Raw genomic sequence first — 17,835 nt, 5'->3', positions numbered from 1 at the left:
TGCATCCACTATCATTGCCATGATCTTCTTCTTCTTCTTCTTGCCAAAGAATAGCTCTCCGATGATCACTCAGAAGTCAATCACAATTAGTAAGATAATGAGAACCGGCAGTCACTCAGAAGTTATATATGATGACATGTAAAGGAGATCCAGCCATGATTATAATATATACTACTACTTGCACACCTCCCAATAAATGAAGAAAAAAATATTGTGCAACTCCCATTGCCTGGAAAATGCATCTTAATATATATATATATATATATATATATTATTAAGACATCTTATCTTGTCCATAAAGTTAGTAGCATAGTCAATGAACAGCAAGTCTCATCTGGGACACCTTGCAAGTTGAATTAAATTAATCATTCAAGCAGATCTACCCACTTAAAATATAATCAATCTTCACAACAAGACATGGTGAGTGAGCTGTATGCCACTTCTTGGCCGGATAGTGTTAAAAATGAGATAAACAAACCATACAACTTGTAAATCATTGAGCACTGCATCATATTATATTACAATAATTAAATCATACCAATTAATTACATGGTTTAAGATATATTTTGTTAACTAAACATGCATGATGATGTGAGCTGTCTGATATATAGCTCTTGTATACCTTGAAAGTAATTAACAAATCATTCAACTTGTGTATCTTTAAACGTTTGTGTTTCATATTATATTACATTAAGGACATACTATAATCAGACAGTTTAATTAACAAACGTAATTGTTAACAAGCTCCAATTAACAATATGTGCAATTGGATGGACAGCTATTTCTTTGATATATATTTTTTTCAAGAAAGAGATATACGAATGTAAAGTTTAATTTGTGAGGTTCGTTGACTAATTGCAAAGTTACTAAAATAGCAAACATAACAAGATATAAGTTCCATTAACTCTCACAAATGCCACACCAAAGAGCAAAGATCATAACTGTAGTTCAATCCAGGGTTGAAATCAAATTCAATATGATTGCAAGTGAATTCAAATTCAATATGCTTGCAAGTTTCATTCATGTTGTTAACATCTCAGTCTGAGTATATTCCTTTGCTGACTAGATAGAATTGATGTTTGGTCTTCGTCTTGATAATTTGCATGAGCACATGCATTGCTCACTTTGGAAAAAATAGTGTCATTAACCTTTTTAAATATTTTTTTAATTCCAAAATTTGTTTTAAACATTAATTTTATAAACTTTTTTAAAAATATAAAAACAAAAAAAAAAGTCAAATTCATTGGGTTTTTTTTTCAATTGTAACCATTTTTAATATTATTGTAGCTCTAGAATATTTTTATAATTTGATTTATTCTTATTCTCAAATCGTGGAGCCTTTGATTAGCAAGGTTGTCAGACCCGGACCGGCCCGGCCGGCTCAATCGGAAAAATCGGGAATCGGCCATGTGGCCGGTCCGGGTATACCCACATTGAACCGGGTATTAAAAAATCCGGTGTTAATCCTGTGACCCGGGCGGTTCAACAGAAAACCGGTTGACTCGGCCGGGTCAAAAGGGTCATAATGTTTAATTTTTTTTTACAATATTTAATAATTTATTATTATTCTCTCATTAGAAACCACAAAATTGTGTATATTTATTAATATTAATTTATAATTTATAATCAATAAATAGAATTACAATATATATATATCATAAACATACCAACAAAAATTAACATTTAAAAATAAAATCTATTAATGTGTTTTGTAAATACTTTCTAAAAATTTTATTTATTAAGAAAATAAAACAATAAATGAGTCCAATTTTATTAAAAAATATAAAAATAAAGTATTCTAATTAAATAAAAAATATAAGAAAATTTAAACCAAAATAAAAACTCAATTGAGATATAAGAATTAGTGAATTAAATTTCTTATCTATTTTAACAAAATCAACCAATAAACAAATAAATAAATAAATGACACTGAGTGAAGTTCGATAATTATATATTAATATATTAAATTTGTAAATATTTAAAAAATGTAAAAATAAATGACATAATTAGAAAACACTATTGTACATAAGGTCATTTATCAATTTAAATATCATATTTGAATATTTTTTATATTATAATTATGTGTTTAATATTATATTTGCTCATTATTAATTATTATAATATTTTTTTATATTTTATTATTGACCCCGGTTCAACCCCGGTTCGACCCGGTCGAACCCATTGACCCCTAACCCTTAGACTTAGCCGAGTCATTGCCCGGGTCGGGTCAGACAACCTTGGTGATTAGCTTATAGCTTTTTCTTTGTAGTTTTTTTAAAACCTTTTTATAGTTTTATTAGTATTTTCAAAACCTTTGGATTGGTTTATGATTTTTATGCATCATTCATAATTTCAACTTTTTCTTTTTCGGTTAATAGTGATTGGAATCAAATTGCTAAAGCTTTCCAAATTTAGTTTTCAAAATAAAAAGATTATACAGATTTTGATGGTTGGAATGAATGAATCGACAAGATGGGATATTTAGGGGACACAACTCACTCTGCCAATTTATTTATTGGCTTATTTTATATTTATATTTTTATTTTTGATATATTTAAGTCACAAATTACTGACTAATCACTAAATAAGGGTAAATATCTTGAGTAAGTACTATACTATGATTAATTTTTAGTTTGAGTATCAAACTTTAATTTGTAAAATTTCGGTTATCCAACTTCAATTTGGTTTCACCAAGAGAGTACCAAGGAGTTTTTAGGAGGGATTTGATGAAGTGGTTGCTGGAATTGCCTTGTCCGCAGCAATTCGGCTTGTCATCGATTGCCATTCACATGCCACATTATAAAAAATGTCCATGTGACCACCTATTATGTATGCCTGAACATTGTTGATTTGCATAATAAGTGACCATGTGGACATCGTTGATAATGTGGCATGTAAGGGTCAATAGATTACATGACAAATTGCTGTTAATGAGGCAATATGGCACATCATCAAATTCCTCCTGGAAATCTCTTGGTAACATCTCGGTGAAACCAAATTAAAATTGGATAACAAAAACTATACAAATTGAAGTTTGATTCTCAAAGTGAAAATTGACCATATTACAATACCCAATCAAGATATTTACCCCACTAAATAATATTTTTATGTTTTGGCTCCCATAAGAGTGCTCCTAATGACCCATCTTGTCGTATAAAGTCCATAATTATAGATATTTATCTTTAATATTTTTTAATTTTATTCTTATTTTATTAGAAAAAATAAATAAACCACATACAATAAAAGAATAACATAATATAGACTGACACAAAGACAATAAGATGAGTGTATGATTGTTTATTATTTTATATCATTTATTACACTCATTAGGTATGTATTAGAGTTATATTTTAGAATTCGATGTTAAACATGGTGTATTTTCCCTTCTCAGGCTTGGGATAGTGCTTAAGAATGAGAGAAATCCAAAAAAAGCATTCTAGAGCCAAAACGACGAAGATGAAGCTTTCTTGGCATTATTCATGAAGCCAGGACATACTTACTTATAACCGTAAGTCTTTTCCAGATAACCTTGTGAGTATGATTATGCCCATAAAAAGGAGCATAAAAATAGACCAGAGGATCTTACGGGTAGGATTTACGCCCGTAAGATAGACCCTAAGGACTATCCAGAGGAGTTTACGATTATAGAGTTTATCACCGTAACTAAGACGTAACACTAGACAGAAGATCTTACAGATAGGACTTATGCCCGTAACTGATCCCATAAGGATAGCGGACCATCATCCCCAGCTTCTTACGGCCGCATTCTTATGCCCATAAGCAACTCGCAAGTGGTGTAGTACAAGTATTCCTAACATGGGTTTCTGGAGCATCTTTTGTTCTATTGGAAGGTGGGCTTAAGGGGAAGAAAAAGGGTGAATCTCTAGTGCTTTGGAGGCAATTCTAGAGGTAGATTTAGCCCATCTATCTTGGCGAAAAAGGATTTTAGCCATCAAGGTTAGTTTGGCGGCATTCATGGAACGTCCTAGGGCATTCTTCGGCAATCATCTCTCAGCACAATTGAAAAAGGGGTTTTCATGTCTTCTTTTATTCTCATTGCGTCTTATTGTTTGGATGCTTGCCCTCCATTAATGAAGGGGGGTTTTCATGGCTTTTTTGATTTCTCTCAGTTCAAATAGAATTACATACTTATACAATATTTGTCCTGAACTTAACAAATCCTATAGGGATACTATGCCGGGACATCCCTTTTCTCTCTGGTTTCTCAGCTACTCTTATTTCTTTATTCTTGTTTTCTTCACTTTCGTTTCTTAGTTTGCTCGCACACATCACTACTTTTATTTAGGCTAATTTTCGGGATTAGGACTAATACTAGTACTCTCGATCTTCCTTGTGGACTGATACCCACTTTTAAGCACTTTATTATATGATTAGCACGCACACTCACGTTCCTATCATGGTACAACCCAAAGAAAAATAAAACAAATCATTCACTAGGCATGGAGAATACATCAAAAAAGAAAAAGAAAAAAAAAACAAACAACAAACAACAAACACATAGCACAAGTAACAAACAGATGCTACCCTAGCCGAGAGAAAAAAAAACATAAAATTTGTTATAATATAACCTAATTTATAAAAAATCGAGGGCCTAAAAAATATTATACATAGTTTTTTTCCCTAAAACTATATTTTTTAGGTTATATATACTAATTTTTAAATAAAAATTTAAGAGGCTAGACAATAGATTTTTGCAATAAAATAAGTGATATTATATAAATTAATTTGTATAATATCATAGAACCCACAATAAGTTTTCACATTTTTTTAAAAGAATAATAAATAGATGAAGGCGGCTCATGGGGATATACTCAGTATGAGAGATCGATCTATCTATGGTAACACCATAACAAGCTTTCAGTGTCTTGAACAGAATCAATGATAATATTTGCATTTTTACCACACCGGGAGAAGGAGTTCATGAAGTCAAGGCTATGCTTAATAATAGTATACTAAAAAAATTCAAGCTAATTCTTGACTGAGTTAGGGCTGCAAAAAAGCAGTGAACGATCATAAATTTATTTTTGGTAACATTCCTTGAATTAGAGTGTGTCTCACTAACTCAGACTTACTAGTACTTGACTTGTAATTTAGACTTAGCTCCAAGATTTGATCATTTTGCTTTAACAGGAGTCGAGTGTTTTTGAGGTTATCTACATTCATTTTCATATTGCACCTTTTGCTAGGAGTGTAAATGATACACTACTTCTTGCAAGGTATTTGAGTTCGATTCGGAAAAAGCTCGAACTCAACTAGCGTATGACCGAGTTGAGCTCGAACATTTTAATACTTGACTCAAATGCCCGCAAGCTTAATTGAATAGTTATTTTTGTGTGTATATATTATATATTAATTTGTTTTATATATATAATTGAGCTCGAGCGTAAAAATATATATGATTAATTCGAGTTTATTATTAGTCTTTATCGAGCTTCGTCGAGCAAATTTAAGTCGCGCGATTTATGTATCGTGCCGAGCTCGAGTTACAAAAACAAAACTCAATCGAATTCAAACCGAGTATCAAGGAGCGAGTTTTTAACTGAGTTTAATATCGAGCAACATTCTGCTCAGCTCAAACTCTATCGATTAGACCCCTAAGCTTTGCAATGTAGTTGTGTTCAGTGAAAGTATTCTGATCTGGTAAATAGCCAAGAGTAATGATGTTCTTGTGTTTATTTAGTGCATTAATCTTCTTACAAGTGTTTCCATGTCACAATTCACAGAAAGTTCCTGCCATAGCAATCCCCCAATCCTTTGGTTATAACAGAGCTTCAATTTCTTCACCTTTTCTTCTTCAAAAAATTCAACCAAATGCTGTTAAATTTCTTCCAGGATACATTTACTCTGTATAAACCGATCGTGCAATCGAACATATATGATAATTCATGAATAGACTTTCATGAATGAAAATAATAGCAGAAGCTATAGTAATTCAGACGAGAGAAGTAACGTGGTCATGTTAAAAGAAGTCGGAAGGCTTCCCGACTTGAATATTTTGCTCTGCTAGAAAACTTGTGATGGCATTCTTCTGCCAACTTTTAAAACTCCTGCACAAACACAGAAACAATCACTGAATTAATTAGTTCCATTATCAAGCATGCCGAGAAATGATCGCAAAAGACTTATCTTTCATATTAGAGTAACAAATAGTCCCACATCAATTAAGTTAGTATCGGTCAAAGTCCAAAACTTTTTGAGTTGAATTGGGATTATGTACTGTGTGTAAAAGATTAACTGATAATCCCACCCACATCAGTGCAGTCAGCAACTATGAATACAAACATATGTGCTTGGTTTTGCAACAACTACTTTCTCTTAGCTCTATTAGTAGATCACTTTTATAAATTGGTGAATATAATAATGCTCACCAAAGAAACTTTTAAGAGGTCTTCCTCTTAAATTCAAAGGTATCACTAACAACTCTAATGAAATTATAGATTGTATGGAGGAGAGACAAACATACTTGTGATCTAGATGTGCCAAAATTACTCCCCCTGGAAAAGCTTGCTGAGTAGCCTCATAAGAAACTTTGATTGCTTGTTTCCATGTTCCGCCAACTCCTTTCTCTTTATTCTGTTCTTTCTTTTGGTTCGGGTCATCCATCGGCAATGAATACCCAGATAGTAAGTGCCCGACCCATGCACCGTCCTTCCTGCATTTGTTTCCAATAGAAAAAGGAGTGAGAACACTGTCTATGATAGAATATCATGTATACTCTCCTTTTCTTGATAGGCAATGTAAAAGTCATAGTGGTAGATCACATGGATTCGGGCATGATTTAATCAAGAAAAATTCAAGGAAAAATAAAAGGAAATTTGATATCTTTGTCTGATCGCATGATCGCATGAAGAAAATAATATTACGGACGTACATACGCAACAAGCCTTCTCTTGAAATTCTGAATCCTAAATTCGCTAGCTAATCTAAATGTTGACACATGATATCATTTACCATAAAACTAATGACAATTTGGTATCACTTCCTAATCCTACACCAAAGGGCATTCATACGATTTAACTAGGTATCATGGTCTCTTCAGTCCATATTGCATGTAACAATTTTACCCAGAACAGTTTTGGCAACACAAACAATACTAAATGTTTGGTAAAATAAATAGTGGAATTGACTATAATAGCACAATAACATAGTATTCACTTTTCTTATAACATCTAATGACTTCTAATCTGGAATTTATATAATTAGAAACAAATAACTAATTCTATACATACTTAGAGAATGTAGGAAATCAATATTACTTACAGAATAATATCCATGTGACGAGGTACGTAGTGACCACCTCCAAGTCCAAGAAGAACCTTTTGATTATCATTGTTCCTGCATATTAAACCCAGATAAGTTGCTGTTACCTCAAAAGGCAGGAACCTTAGTATAAGTTCATTACATTCTCACCATAAGTATCAATTATACGAAAGTTGTTTCATGTCAAAAGACAAATGCCAAAGTCTAAACGTGTATCTAGGCCTTAAAAAGGTTCTGATTCTAACAGACAAGTTTTATCTGATGATTTCTGTGATGAGTTTATTTTGCCCTAACATAGCTACATTGCCATTAAGTTTAAGCAGGTTGCATAGAAGGGTTTTGAGTTTATAAAATGCTTTCACAACCTGTGCCAATTTCCAACACCATCACCTCCTCCAAGTCCTAGCCCTTCCCACAATAACTGCAAATGTGAAAAAGTTTAGTTCTCTGATGAATGAATAAAAAGCATACGAGTTTGGGAAAAACAAAAGCATGGAAATTTCATCTTCAAGTCTAGCGGTAACACTCAATGAGTAGAAGAATTACCAAAAATGGATGATTTGATTATTCAAAGTTTCAAATTGGAAAAAATTGTAAGTTCAAGTAATCTAGCAACACTGGCTCTATAATGCATGATAAGAGGATGGGACACCCAAAGAGAAGTCTGTTCCCGAAGCGGTAAAACACTAACACTCACCAAAGCAATAGCTTGAGCTGCATCTTGTCTTCCCCAACATTCTTTGGTGCTGCCTACAAAGGCAATTCAAGCATCTATATTAACATAAAATAGGACAGACAATTTAAGAAAATTGGAATTTTCCAGTAAATAATTAAAAAACCAGCAAAATCTAGCAAACAATAGATCTAAGTTAAATTCAAGAAACATGATAAATGAGGGTATTTGATAACATGATTTATAAATAAATAATAAATTAAAGTTTAACTTTAATCTACACAGTTTTCCACTCACGGTGGATGTGAAATAGGCAAGGAATTAGAAGAAAAAAAGTTAAAAGAACAGTTCACAATGTGATGTAGAAAGTTGAACAATGAAAGATCTAAATAAATAAATGTTAACAATGCAAACTAATGGTGTAAGGCAACAAAAAATTAAAAACCAAAAAAAAAAAATTTAAGGATGCAAAAGAACACTAGAACAATTATCAGAGGATAGAAAAAAAGATGTGGACTGTAAAAGATCACAGCATAGTTTTAACAAGCCATTCAAATGTTGAGTTTTTACAACATTTATTTCGCTCTCCTTGAATGATTGCATTATAAATATAGGAATTACATTATATACAAATGAAGAAAGACTGAATGTCATCATTTAATAAATTATAGAGCAACAAAACCATAAGGAAAACTATACCAATCTCCACAAACATGGTCGGCGTGCTAACCACAGGTCCATGATGAGTTGCCTCTAGAGTTACCTACAAAAAGAAAACAATAATAATAACTGAAAAATATGAGCACTTGTTCCAACGAATAACAGGAAAATAGGCCATATTCTGTTTAAAAAAATCATGTATATCAATCAATAACCAACATGAGGCAAATAATATCACTTGCAACAAAACAGTCATTACACCGAGTTTGGATTGTAGTAAAATGAAAGAAATTAAAATCGATAATTTTTCCTTAACTTGCTTATGGTCACCTTCATCCAATTAAACACAAAACAAGGTCTCTCTGATTTTATTTAAATTTCCTCCATTTTCACTCAATCTACAACCTTCAATGATACAAATGCAAAGTAAAACAAAATTTCCTTTACTTTTTATTATCCATGTTATTACCTTCATAAAATTTAAAATCAAACACAAAGGAAACAATTTCTCTCCAATTTTATTTCATTTTCCACTAATTTCACTCAATCGAAGCACAACCTTAACAATGACCTAAATATGAATTATAAGAAATTTTCCTTCACTTTTTCATCCATCTTATTAACTTCATCCAATTAAATACATAGAAAACAATTCCTCTCCAATTTTATTTCATTTTCCACCAAATTCACTCAATCTGAGCACAACCTTAACAATGACCTAAATATGAACTACAACAAAAAAAATTCCTTCACTTTTCAATCCATCTTATTAACTTCATCCAATTAAATACATAGAAAACAATTCCTCTCCAATTTTATTTCATTTTCCACCAAATTCACTCAATCCGAGCACAACCTTAACAATGACCTAAATATGAACTACAACAAAAAAAATTCCTTCACTTTTCAATCCATCTTATTGACTTCATCCAATTAAATACAAAGAATAGAATTCCTCTCCAATTTTATTTCATTTTCCACCAAATTCACTCAATCCAAGCTCAACCTTAACAATGACCTAAATATGAACTACAACAAAAAAAATTCCTTCACTTTTCCATCCATCTTATTGACTTCATCCAATTAAATACAAAGAAAACAATTCCTCTCCAATTTTATTTCATTTTTCACCAAATTCACTCAATCCGAGCACAACCTTAACAATGACCTAAATATGAAGTACAACAAAAAAATTTCCTTCACTTTTCCATCCATCTTATTGACTTCATCCAATTAAATACAAAGAAGACAATCCCTCTCCAATTTTATTTCATTTTCTACCAAGTTCACTCAATCCAAGCACAACCTTAACAATGACCTAAATATGAACTACAACAAAAAAATTTCCTTCGCTTTTCCATCCATCTTATTGACTTCATCCAATTAAATACAAAGAAAACAATTTCTCTCTAATTTCAATTCATTTTCCTCCATTTTCATTCAATCCAAACACAACTTTAAAAATGACCTAAATACCAAATATGAACTGTAAAAGCCAAAATCAAACCTCAAACTCAGGGACAAGTCCCTGCCGTTCAGCGATCTTCTTGAGCAACCGAAGCCATGGCCCAATCCTCGGATTCGGTAGCCCCGCCCACCCAGGCTTCCCGCCGGCCACCAATACATCACCGTCCTTCAAATGCGGTACACCTGCAAATCCCACAACCGATCAACAAACGTCAAACACCCCAAAATCACCACCAAAAAATGGAAAGAAAGAAGAAAGATCAGAGACCAATTGGGTGAACAGTAAGTGCAGGGCGGGAGGAGACGGCAGTGTGGCGACTGAGGAAGATAGTCTCAGCAACGGGCTCCCCAGCGAATGCCTCCCATCGGCGATCAAGGTCATCTTCAGCAACGATACTGCTGCTATGCTTGACCATCCGCACGTCGCCATTGACGTAGCTCTCAATCCCATCCTGAAACCATGAAAACGAATCAAAATCGAAGCTAAGGGCAACGAAGAAGAGGATCGAGAAGGAGAGAATGGAGTACAGGGAGGGAGGGGCCAGGGGACCAGCCGGGCATGGAGAGGAGGGCGGAGGCTGGGCCGATGGAAGCGGGGTCGGCGGTGGTGGCGACGACGAGGGTCACCATCGTCGGTGGCGGCGGCGGCGGCGGCGAGCAAGCGAAGGAGCGAAGCAAGGATGGGAATGGCGGAGAGGAAGAGAGGGCACGTGCGAGGCGCGTGCGGAGCATGGACTGGACGAGCTTAGTGCGCTTCCAAACTATTTATAATCTTCTCAAAAAAAAATTAATTAATTAATTAATTAATTATAAAAGGTTAAATTTCACAATTAGTCCTTAATGATAAATTAAATATTCATTTTAGTTCTCTAATTCTAAAACAAAAATTAATGCTGAATATACCAAATATTTATGTGTTAAAAAAACTCTACATCAGTATACGTGTGCACATCTCTGATAACATTTATCACATTTGTAAAAAAATTAAATTATAATTTAATAAATAAAATTTATTTTTCAAAAACAGAAATTAATATTTTGCTATAGTTCAAGTATAAATTGCCCCCTTAATTATACATAAATATTCATTTTAATCTTTAAATCTAATAAAATGTCATTTTACTATTTTAGTCTATAATTTACACAACAAAACTTCACTTTTTCCTTTTTTTTTTTAATAATAATTCATGATGTTATATTTAATTATTTTAAAACAAAAATAAAAATAACTTTATAATTTAGACTAAAAAAATTATCTATTAGCATTGGATTTGTTATATGCACATAAAAACTAAGGATCAATTTTCTTGTCATTACTAAAAGTGAAAATCCGTGGTATATTTAGAAAGCTATATACACTACTTACGTATTCCTTGTTCATTTTGTAAAAAAAAAAAAAATTAATTAAAAATAAAGTTTTAATTATAATTCAAATTCCAAAAATGTACTTCCACCAAAAAATAATAATAATAATAAAGAGCATCTTATTAATTCCGGTCTTAAATGGCTGCTAATTAGCTTGGGAAGTAAGCAAATGGAAAATGGAGGCAAAATCCAAATGAAGCTCTTGTTTGTAACTTTTGCATATAATTCAGCGGCGCCCAAATCTGTTGGCCAGGTTGTACATATAAAAGACTGACACTTTGAACATTTATCAAATAATAATAATAATAATAATAATAATAATAAAAATACCAATTAATCTAATCAAATTTCCCATTAATAATATTTAAATTATATATTAAATACACAGAAGATGAATTACATTTGAGTACAACAAAAGTTTCTCAAAAAACCAATGAATAAAACACAATGTTGATATTACAAGCATCATAACAAATTAGAACACTCAGTTCATCACATGTTCTTTGATAGTTTGATATATCATATGATTTTGAAATCCATCTCAACATTCTTCAAGTTGACATCAATCACTGCACATAAGAAAATCAGATAAATGATGTTCGAAAAATGCACGACAAGTTCTCGAAAAGACAACAAATTAGTATTTGTGAACTGATACTGTTAAATGTAAATTTAACAGAGTTATTCTTCTTCAACTCTGCAGATACAACAATTTATACAATTAAGATGAGCGATTCTTTTATCGAACATGATATTCCTTCGATTTATCAGCAAAATACGCATCGGGAATTGACACTGTATGTTAATTTCGACTCAATTCTTGATCTTGGAAAATCATTAATATACGGCGGGAATCACATTACAAAGTAATGAGGCAATTTTTTTTTTTCACACTAGTTATCATCACATTGTTCGACTTATCAAATAGTACACACAGAAATTGTATTTTTTGGTTCAGTTTAAAGGAAATCAGATAAACAGTTTCGAACATTCGCGTACAATTTTATGCGCACACATTGTTCACTATAACTATAAGGCACACACATCACAGAAAAGATCTAATAGTCATTCAAATCGACAGAATAGGCTCTAAAGACATGCATGATGCATGAATATGCTCTAAAAGTCATGCATGATGCATGCATCATCGATAATTCGACATTAGAAGTGTTAAGAAGATAAAGCAAACGTATTCTCATAAAACGAATAATTGCATCAAACCTCTGCATTCATAGTTTCATACAATATCAAGCATAATATTTTACAGAATAATCATTTTGTAGAACTTGAAAATTATTTCTAAAGTACCAAATATATTTCAAGTTGAAGAACGAAACTCACCTTGATTTACTTGAGACTTGGCTCTCATAACAATCTAGAACAATGTCCTGCAAAGCCAAAGGAGCACTTGAATTAAAAGTTAGAGAAGGCTTTAGCTTAGGTACCACAATGGGTTCAGCCTCATGATCGAGGATCTGAAGAACCTTTCTCATTGATGGCCTATCGGTGCATATCGGATTTGCACAGCTCAAACCGATGAGCAAAAGCCTCAGCATTGACTCCACATCAAATGCACCATTCAACTGCTGATCAGCTGCGTCGATAAGCCTATCTTTTGAGTACAAACCCCAAACCCAATCAACCAAATTAATCAACATGTTAGCATGTCCATCCTTAACTTCAATTGGTCTCCTCCCACAGCAAACTTCCAGTATCACTACTCCATAACTATAAACATCACTTTTATCAGTAGCCCTCCCGTACTGCAGATACTCAGGAGCAAGATATCCCATTGTGCCGGCTGTCAGAGTCGAGTCAGGGCTCTTGTCATGATCCAACAACTTTGCGAGCCCGAAATCCCCCAACCGGGCATTGAAATGACCATCGAGCATTATGTTACTAGTCTTGATATCCCTGTGTATCACTTGCTGATCACATTCTTCATGAAGATAAGTAAGGGCTGAGGCAATACCGACAGCGACACTATACCTCTTCGTCCAATCCAATGCAAGAGAAAGACCGATATCAGCTTCACTATAGAGGAACTTGTCGAGGCTTCCATTAGGCATGAACTCATACACAAGCAATAACTCACCCTTTTCCGAGCACCAGCCTTGAAGCTGAACCAAATTCTTATGTCTCAACCCGGCGATTATTGACAGCTCTGCCAAAGAACTCATTCTTGCTTTGATGGCTTTTCTTTGATCGCTTCACAGCAAGTGCGGTGCCCGTCTTTGGATCAACCCGCTCTGTACACCGTCCCAAACGCACCTGCCCCGACGATTCTATTAACATTGAATCCTTTTGTTGCCGAACTGAGTTCTTGATACCTGAACTGTCTCAAACCATTCAAGATCACTTGTTGGCCCTCTCGACTAACCATTCTCTTTCTCACAAGCATAAAAGCAAACATTATAAGAGCAATACCAAAAAACACTAAACCAACCATTCCAAGGCACAAAACAGTCATCTTGTGAGAGCTCTTGCCTTCGTCGACAACAGGACTGGTAGGGAAAGCACTCCAAGAGCCATTGGAGATATTGTGGGAGCTCTGCCGGTGCCCATCAATGGCAGGAAATCCGAATGTCCGGAAGCTCCAGCTCTCAATAGTGTGAACCTCTGTGCCGCCCTCTGTGGACGCCGAGAACCCAACATACATCGAATGCTCAAAATACCTCGAAAGATCAAAGTTTGCAGACAAGACCGGCCTCTCTGGCTTCAAGCTTGAGTTTCCAGCCCAAACCTTGAGGCTTTTCTCGTCTCTCAAGTACTCGATCCACGCCGTGATTGCTTTGCCGCTCTTGAGCTCGATTGCAAATGGAGAAAGATCAGAGCTTTTGATCGGAATCAGACCGCCAATGTCCAGACCGACATGGTTGGCGCCTGAACGGGTGTCGAACTCGACTGCGAGGATGGAAGAGTTCGTGGACGGAGACGAGGAGTTGAATAGGCCACGGAAAGCGCTCAGATCGGAGACGAAGAAGGCAAGGCCATCGCCGGGGGAGCCAGGGCTAGGGTTGGTGATGGAGAAGGAGAAACGAGTGGAGAAGGAGAATGAGAGATTGGAGCTCGGATCAAAGAAAGGGATAGGGAGATTGAAGAGGAAGGAGCCGGAGCTGGAGGAGGGGACGCTGGAGTCGCGGGTGAGGGCAACGGCGCCGGAGCGGAGGTCAGAGTCGCCGAGGAGGGTGAGGTTGCGAAAAGATAGGGATGCAAGGTCGAAGGCGAAGGTCTCCGGCGAGGAGACGGCGGTGGGCAGTGGAGGGATGAAGAGGAGGAGAAGAAGAAGAAGAAGACATGGCGGTTGGTGAATATTTGAAAATGAGTGGGTTTGAATGTAAAAATATATAGTGAAATTGGTGGTGAGAATATGGGGAAAAAGGAGGGGTTTTTATGAAAAAAGGTACAAAAAAACAGTGGTGGGAAAAGGGCGCGGTTGCTTTTGAAAAGTTGGGCAGTGGGAATTTTAGCCCAACGGTCGGATAAAAGACTTTTTGTTTTTTTTGCTTTATTTATTTATTTTTGGATTGTTTTCTATGCACAAGTGGATAATGCCAATGATAACCCTTTGAACACAAACTTTATTTTGTTAAAGGTTTTTTTTTAAAAAAAAAATAAGAAGGGCGATGAGCAAGCGTTTATTCAGATGAGTATGCTCAGAGTTTATGTTTTACGCGCCCTCACAGGACTCTCATCATTGCTTTTCTCCCTCTCTTAAGAGACCCTCGAAATGGTACTGTTAAACATCTGAACATGATGGCTTTCTTGATGTCATAATTAATTAATCGAGCACTATGGATAGTCACAATATATATAAGGAAATGGTAATCTATGGACGTTTCTAGATTACTGTTCTTTAAGGATGTTTCTTTTACAACCTTGGATCACTATCCTGCGGTTGTTTGTTTATACAAGTATTGTACATGTTATTTTTAATGTTCATGATTAATATACAACATTATAGAGCGCGTTTTGCACTATTTATGATAATCATAACCGTCGAATTATCATCCAATGACTACTGTGGATGTCTTTAAATTTCAATCATGGATGTTCCTAGATTACTAGCCCATATATATATATATATATATATATATATATTATTAGTTTAAATCAAGCATGAGTGCGGGGATTCCAATTTTTGCCTACACTCTAGCATTTGAATAAGTTAGCATGCCTCAAATTAGGCAAACCTACAATTTGAGCAGGTGGTCAATATGTCTAAGCGAGTAATGACTTTTGCTTCATTTTCAATATCTTAATTACCAACTTATTTTTGTCTGCTAACTCTTATTTCATCCCTTCATTATATATATATATATATATACACACGCTAATATATATATATATATATATATAGAAGAAAAAAAAATGCTATTGATTAGATTGAGACCAAAAATATTATGAATTATATAAAGTACAAACATACATCAGTGTTTAAATAAGTTGTTGCTTGTAAGATAATATCTTTTGATTCTTTCCATGTGAAGACAAGCATGATCCTTGTCCATTTTATTCAACTTATACTTCAACCATTGTGTATAAAAGTTGGCAACCTACCTCCTTCAGTGATCTCATGACAAGTAAACACACATGGATTGTGTTGGACTTGGTAATAAAAACTTGATTTATTCAAAATTAAAAAAATATATTTTAATATCATTTAAAAAATTTAAAAATTATCCAAATAATAATTTTTTTTTATAAAAAAATATGTTTATAACTTATCCGAGATTCTTGGTTAGGAAAATAATACAATAAAAAACAAAGATAATAAATAAACAAATAACAACTATGCTTTCTTATGTGATGTATTGGAACAATCAAATTTTACTCGTTTGTGAATGCAACTCAGTGTGGAACCATTATTGAACCATTGTTTTCAATAATGGTCATATCATGTAACAATGATTTGTTATATATATTTTATATATATGGATAAATAAGAGGTTAGATTTGAATACCTTTAACTTGAGCGGAAAATTAATGAAGTGTCACTACCCCATTGTAGGGTCGTATATTTGCAAAATTATATCGATCCAATCTAAATTCAGTATATATATATGCCTCTGATTTTTTTAAGTAAAAAGTACACCACTGATCTCTCGACTTGTTTGTACTGAATCTTTATGTATAGAGTATTTGTTTTAGAGATAATTTAAAATTGAACCTCAATCTCATGCAAGGTCGAGAGCATATATAGATGCATCTTGAGCTTACATTGGCTTTAACACTTATACATACCATTAACCATACATAGATATATCTTGAGCTTACAATTGGCTTTAACGCTTATACATATCATTGACTTTATTTAAATTGAGGGGTGTTTGTCGTCTATTTATTAAAAAAATAAATAAAATACAAATACAATATTTAAAGTAATACAAACTAATAAAATAATTTATACAAAATATTTTTAAGGGTTAATTTGGTGGCAAATGGTTATAATGACAATAACCAGCTACAAGACATTTGACTCTTATGCGGGAGATCTAGAGTTTTACTTCCTTCTAATGTATAGTTAAGGTCAAATAATAAAAAAATCATATATATTTAACTTATTCAATTACTTATTGTTGGCACGATTCCAATAATGAAAGATTTTAAAAAAACCACAAACACAAGCTCATAAACCTTTTGTGAAATTCATATCATCGTTGCAATTACGGAAAATATTTGCATTTCTATAGTTTTCTTAACACCAAAACTTGTTTTTGTTTTTATTTTTATTTTTATTTTTATTTTTTCCCACAAAATTATTGATGTTTATATAATAAAATGCACATGCCAACCCATTTTTGTATTAAAGTGATTTTGTCTACCAGCGTTGATTTGCTTTGAAATGATATAAAATATATATATATATATATATAAAAGTGACACTTCTATAAAATAGTTGAAAGTTAATATCATTTCTAATAGTCATAATATTTATTTTATAAAAATTTTTAAAAAATAAAATTGAAAAAGCAAGCTTATATATTTAGTGAAAAATTTTTAATATAAGTTTAATTAAAAAAAAGTTATTGAAGTGAAAAAGTGTCACTTCCGTCGTTTTAATCTAAATTGGAAGGAAGTTAATGTATGTCACCCATCATCACGTACTTTTTCACTATTTTAAAGTAAACAAATACTTTTAGGTTTTTGGAAGTTTGTAAATGTATAAAACGAAAATAAACAAAAGTTGGGGATAGTAGGAGGATATATGGTTTTATAAAAATATTGCTTAATTTAAAGTTATAAATTTAAAAAGTTTTGAAAACTATAGGGTCTTCTCAGTCTTATTGGATTAGATTGCCCCTTCTTTTAAATAAAAGATATATATATATATATATATATGAGAAAAAGAAAAATTAGAAGTTGAGAGGGACTATAACACCGCAAAA

The 17,835-nt window shown here is 33.2% G+C and overlaps 2 protein-coding genes across 2 annotated transcripts; both read right to left on the bottom strand.

The window, feature by feature from the left end:
• Positions 1-5,653: 5,653 nt before the first annotated feature.
• Positions 5,654-10,813, bottom strand: LOC120279669 (D-aminoacyl-tRNA deacylase). Its single transcript, XM_039286593.1, has 9 exons — positions 10,610-10,813; positions 10,350-10,533; positions 10,122-10,264; positions 8,654-8,717; positions 7,979-8,031; positions 7,647-7,702; positions 7,282-7,356; positions 6,485-6,673; positions 5,654-6,068 (listed from the first exon to the last, which is right to left on the bottom strand). Exons 1-9 carry the CDS (start codon positions 10,811-10,813, stop codon positions 5,981-5,983), a joined length of 1,056 nt encoding a protein of 351 aa, XP_039142527.1. The 3' UTR covers positions 5,654-5,980.
• Positions 10,814-11,830: 1,017 nt separating this feature from the next.
• On the bottom strand, positions 11,831-14,744 carry LOC120278870 (probable L-type lectin-domain containing receptor kinase S.7; the record flags this gene model as incomplete). Its single annotated transcript, XM_039285617.1, is given in 4 exon segments — positions 11,831-12,015; positions 12,788-13,617; positions 13,619-13,690; positions 13,692-14,744. Coding segments are annotated over 4 exon segments (1,962 nt in total), but the record flags the coding sequence as incomplete, so codon positions are not given.
• Between the last annotated feature and the right edge of the window lie 3,091 nt (positions 14,745-17,835).

This window comes from Dioscorea cayenensis, chromosome 16 (genome assembly GCF_009730915.1).
Source record: "Dioscorea cayenensis subsp. rotundata cultivar TDr96_F1 chromosome 16, TDr96_F1_v2_PseudoChromosome.rev07_lg8_w22 25.fasta, whole genome shotgun sequence".
Taxonomy (NCBI): domain Eukaryota; kingdom Viridiplantae; phylum Streptophyta; class Magnoliopsida; order Dioscoreales; family Dioscoreaceae; genus Dioscorea; species Dioscorea cayenensis.
Note: the sequence above shows the minus strand (reverse complement) of the source record. Positions and strands in the feature narration are given on the sequence as shown.

Excerpts from the sequence above, each read along its gene's own strand:
- LOC120279669 (XM_039286593.1), bottom strand. The coding sequence starts at position 10,813 with ATGCTCCGCACGCGCCTCGCACGTGCCCTCTCTTCCTCTCCGCCATTC. Across the intron at positions 8,718-10,121 it reads GACTTGTCCCTGAGTTTGAG|GTAACTCTAGAGGCAACTCA; the intron begins GTTTGATTTTGG and ends TTCTTTTTGTAG. Across the intron at positions 8,032-8,653 it reads GACCATGTTTGTGGAGATTG|GCAGCACCAAAGAATGTTGG; the intron begins GTATAGTTTTCC and ends TTGCCTTTGTAG.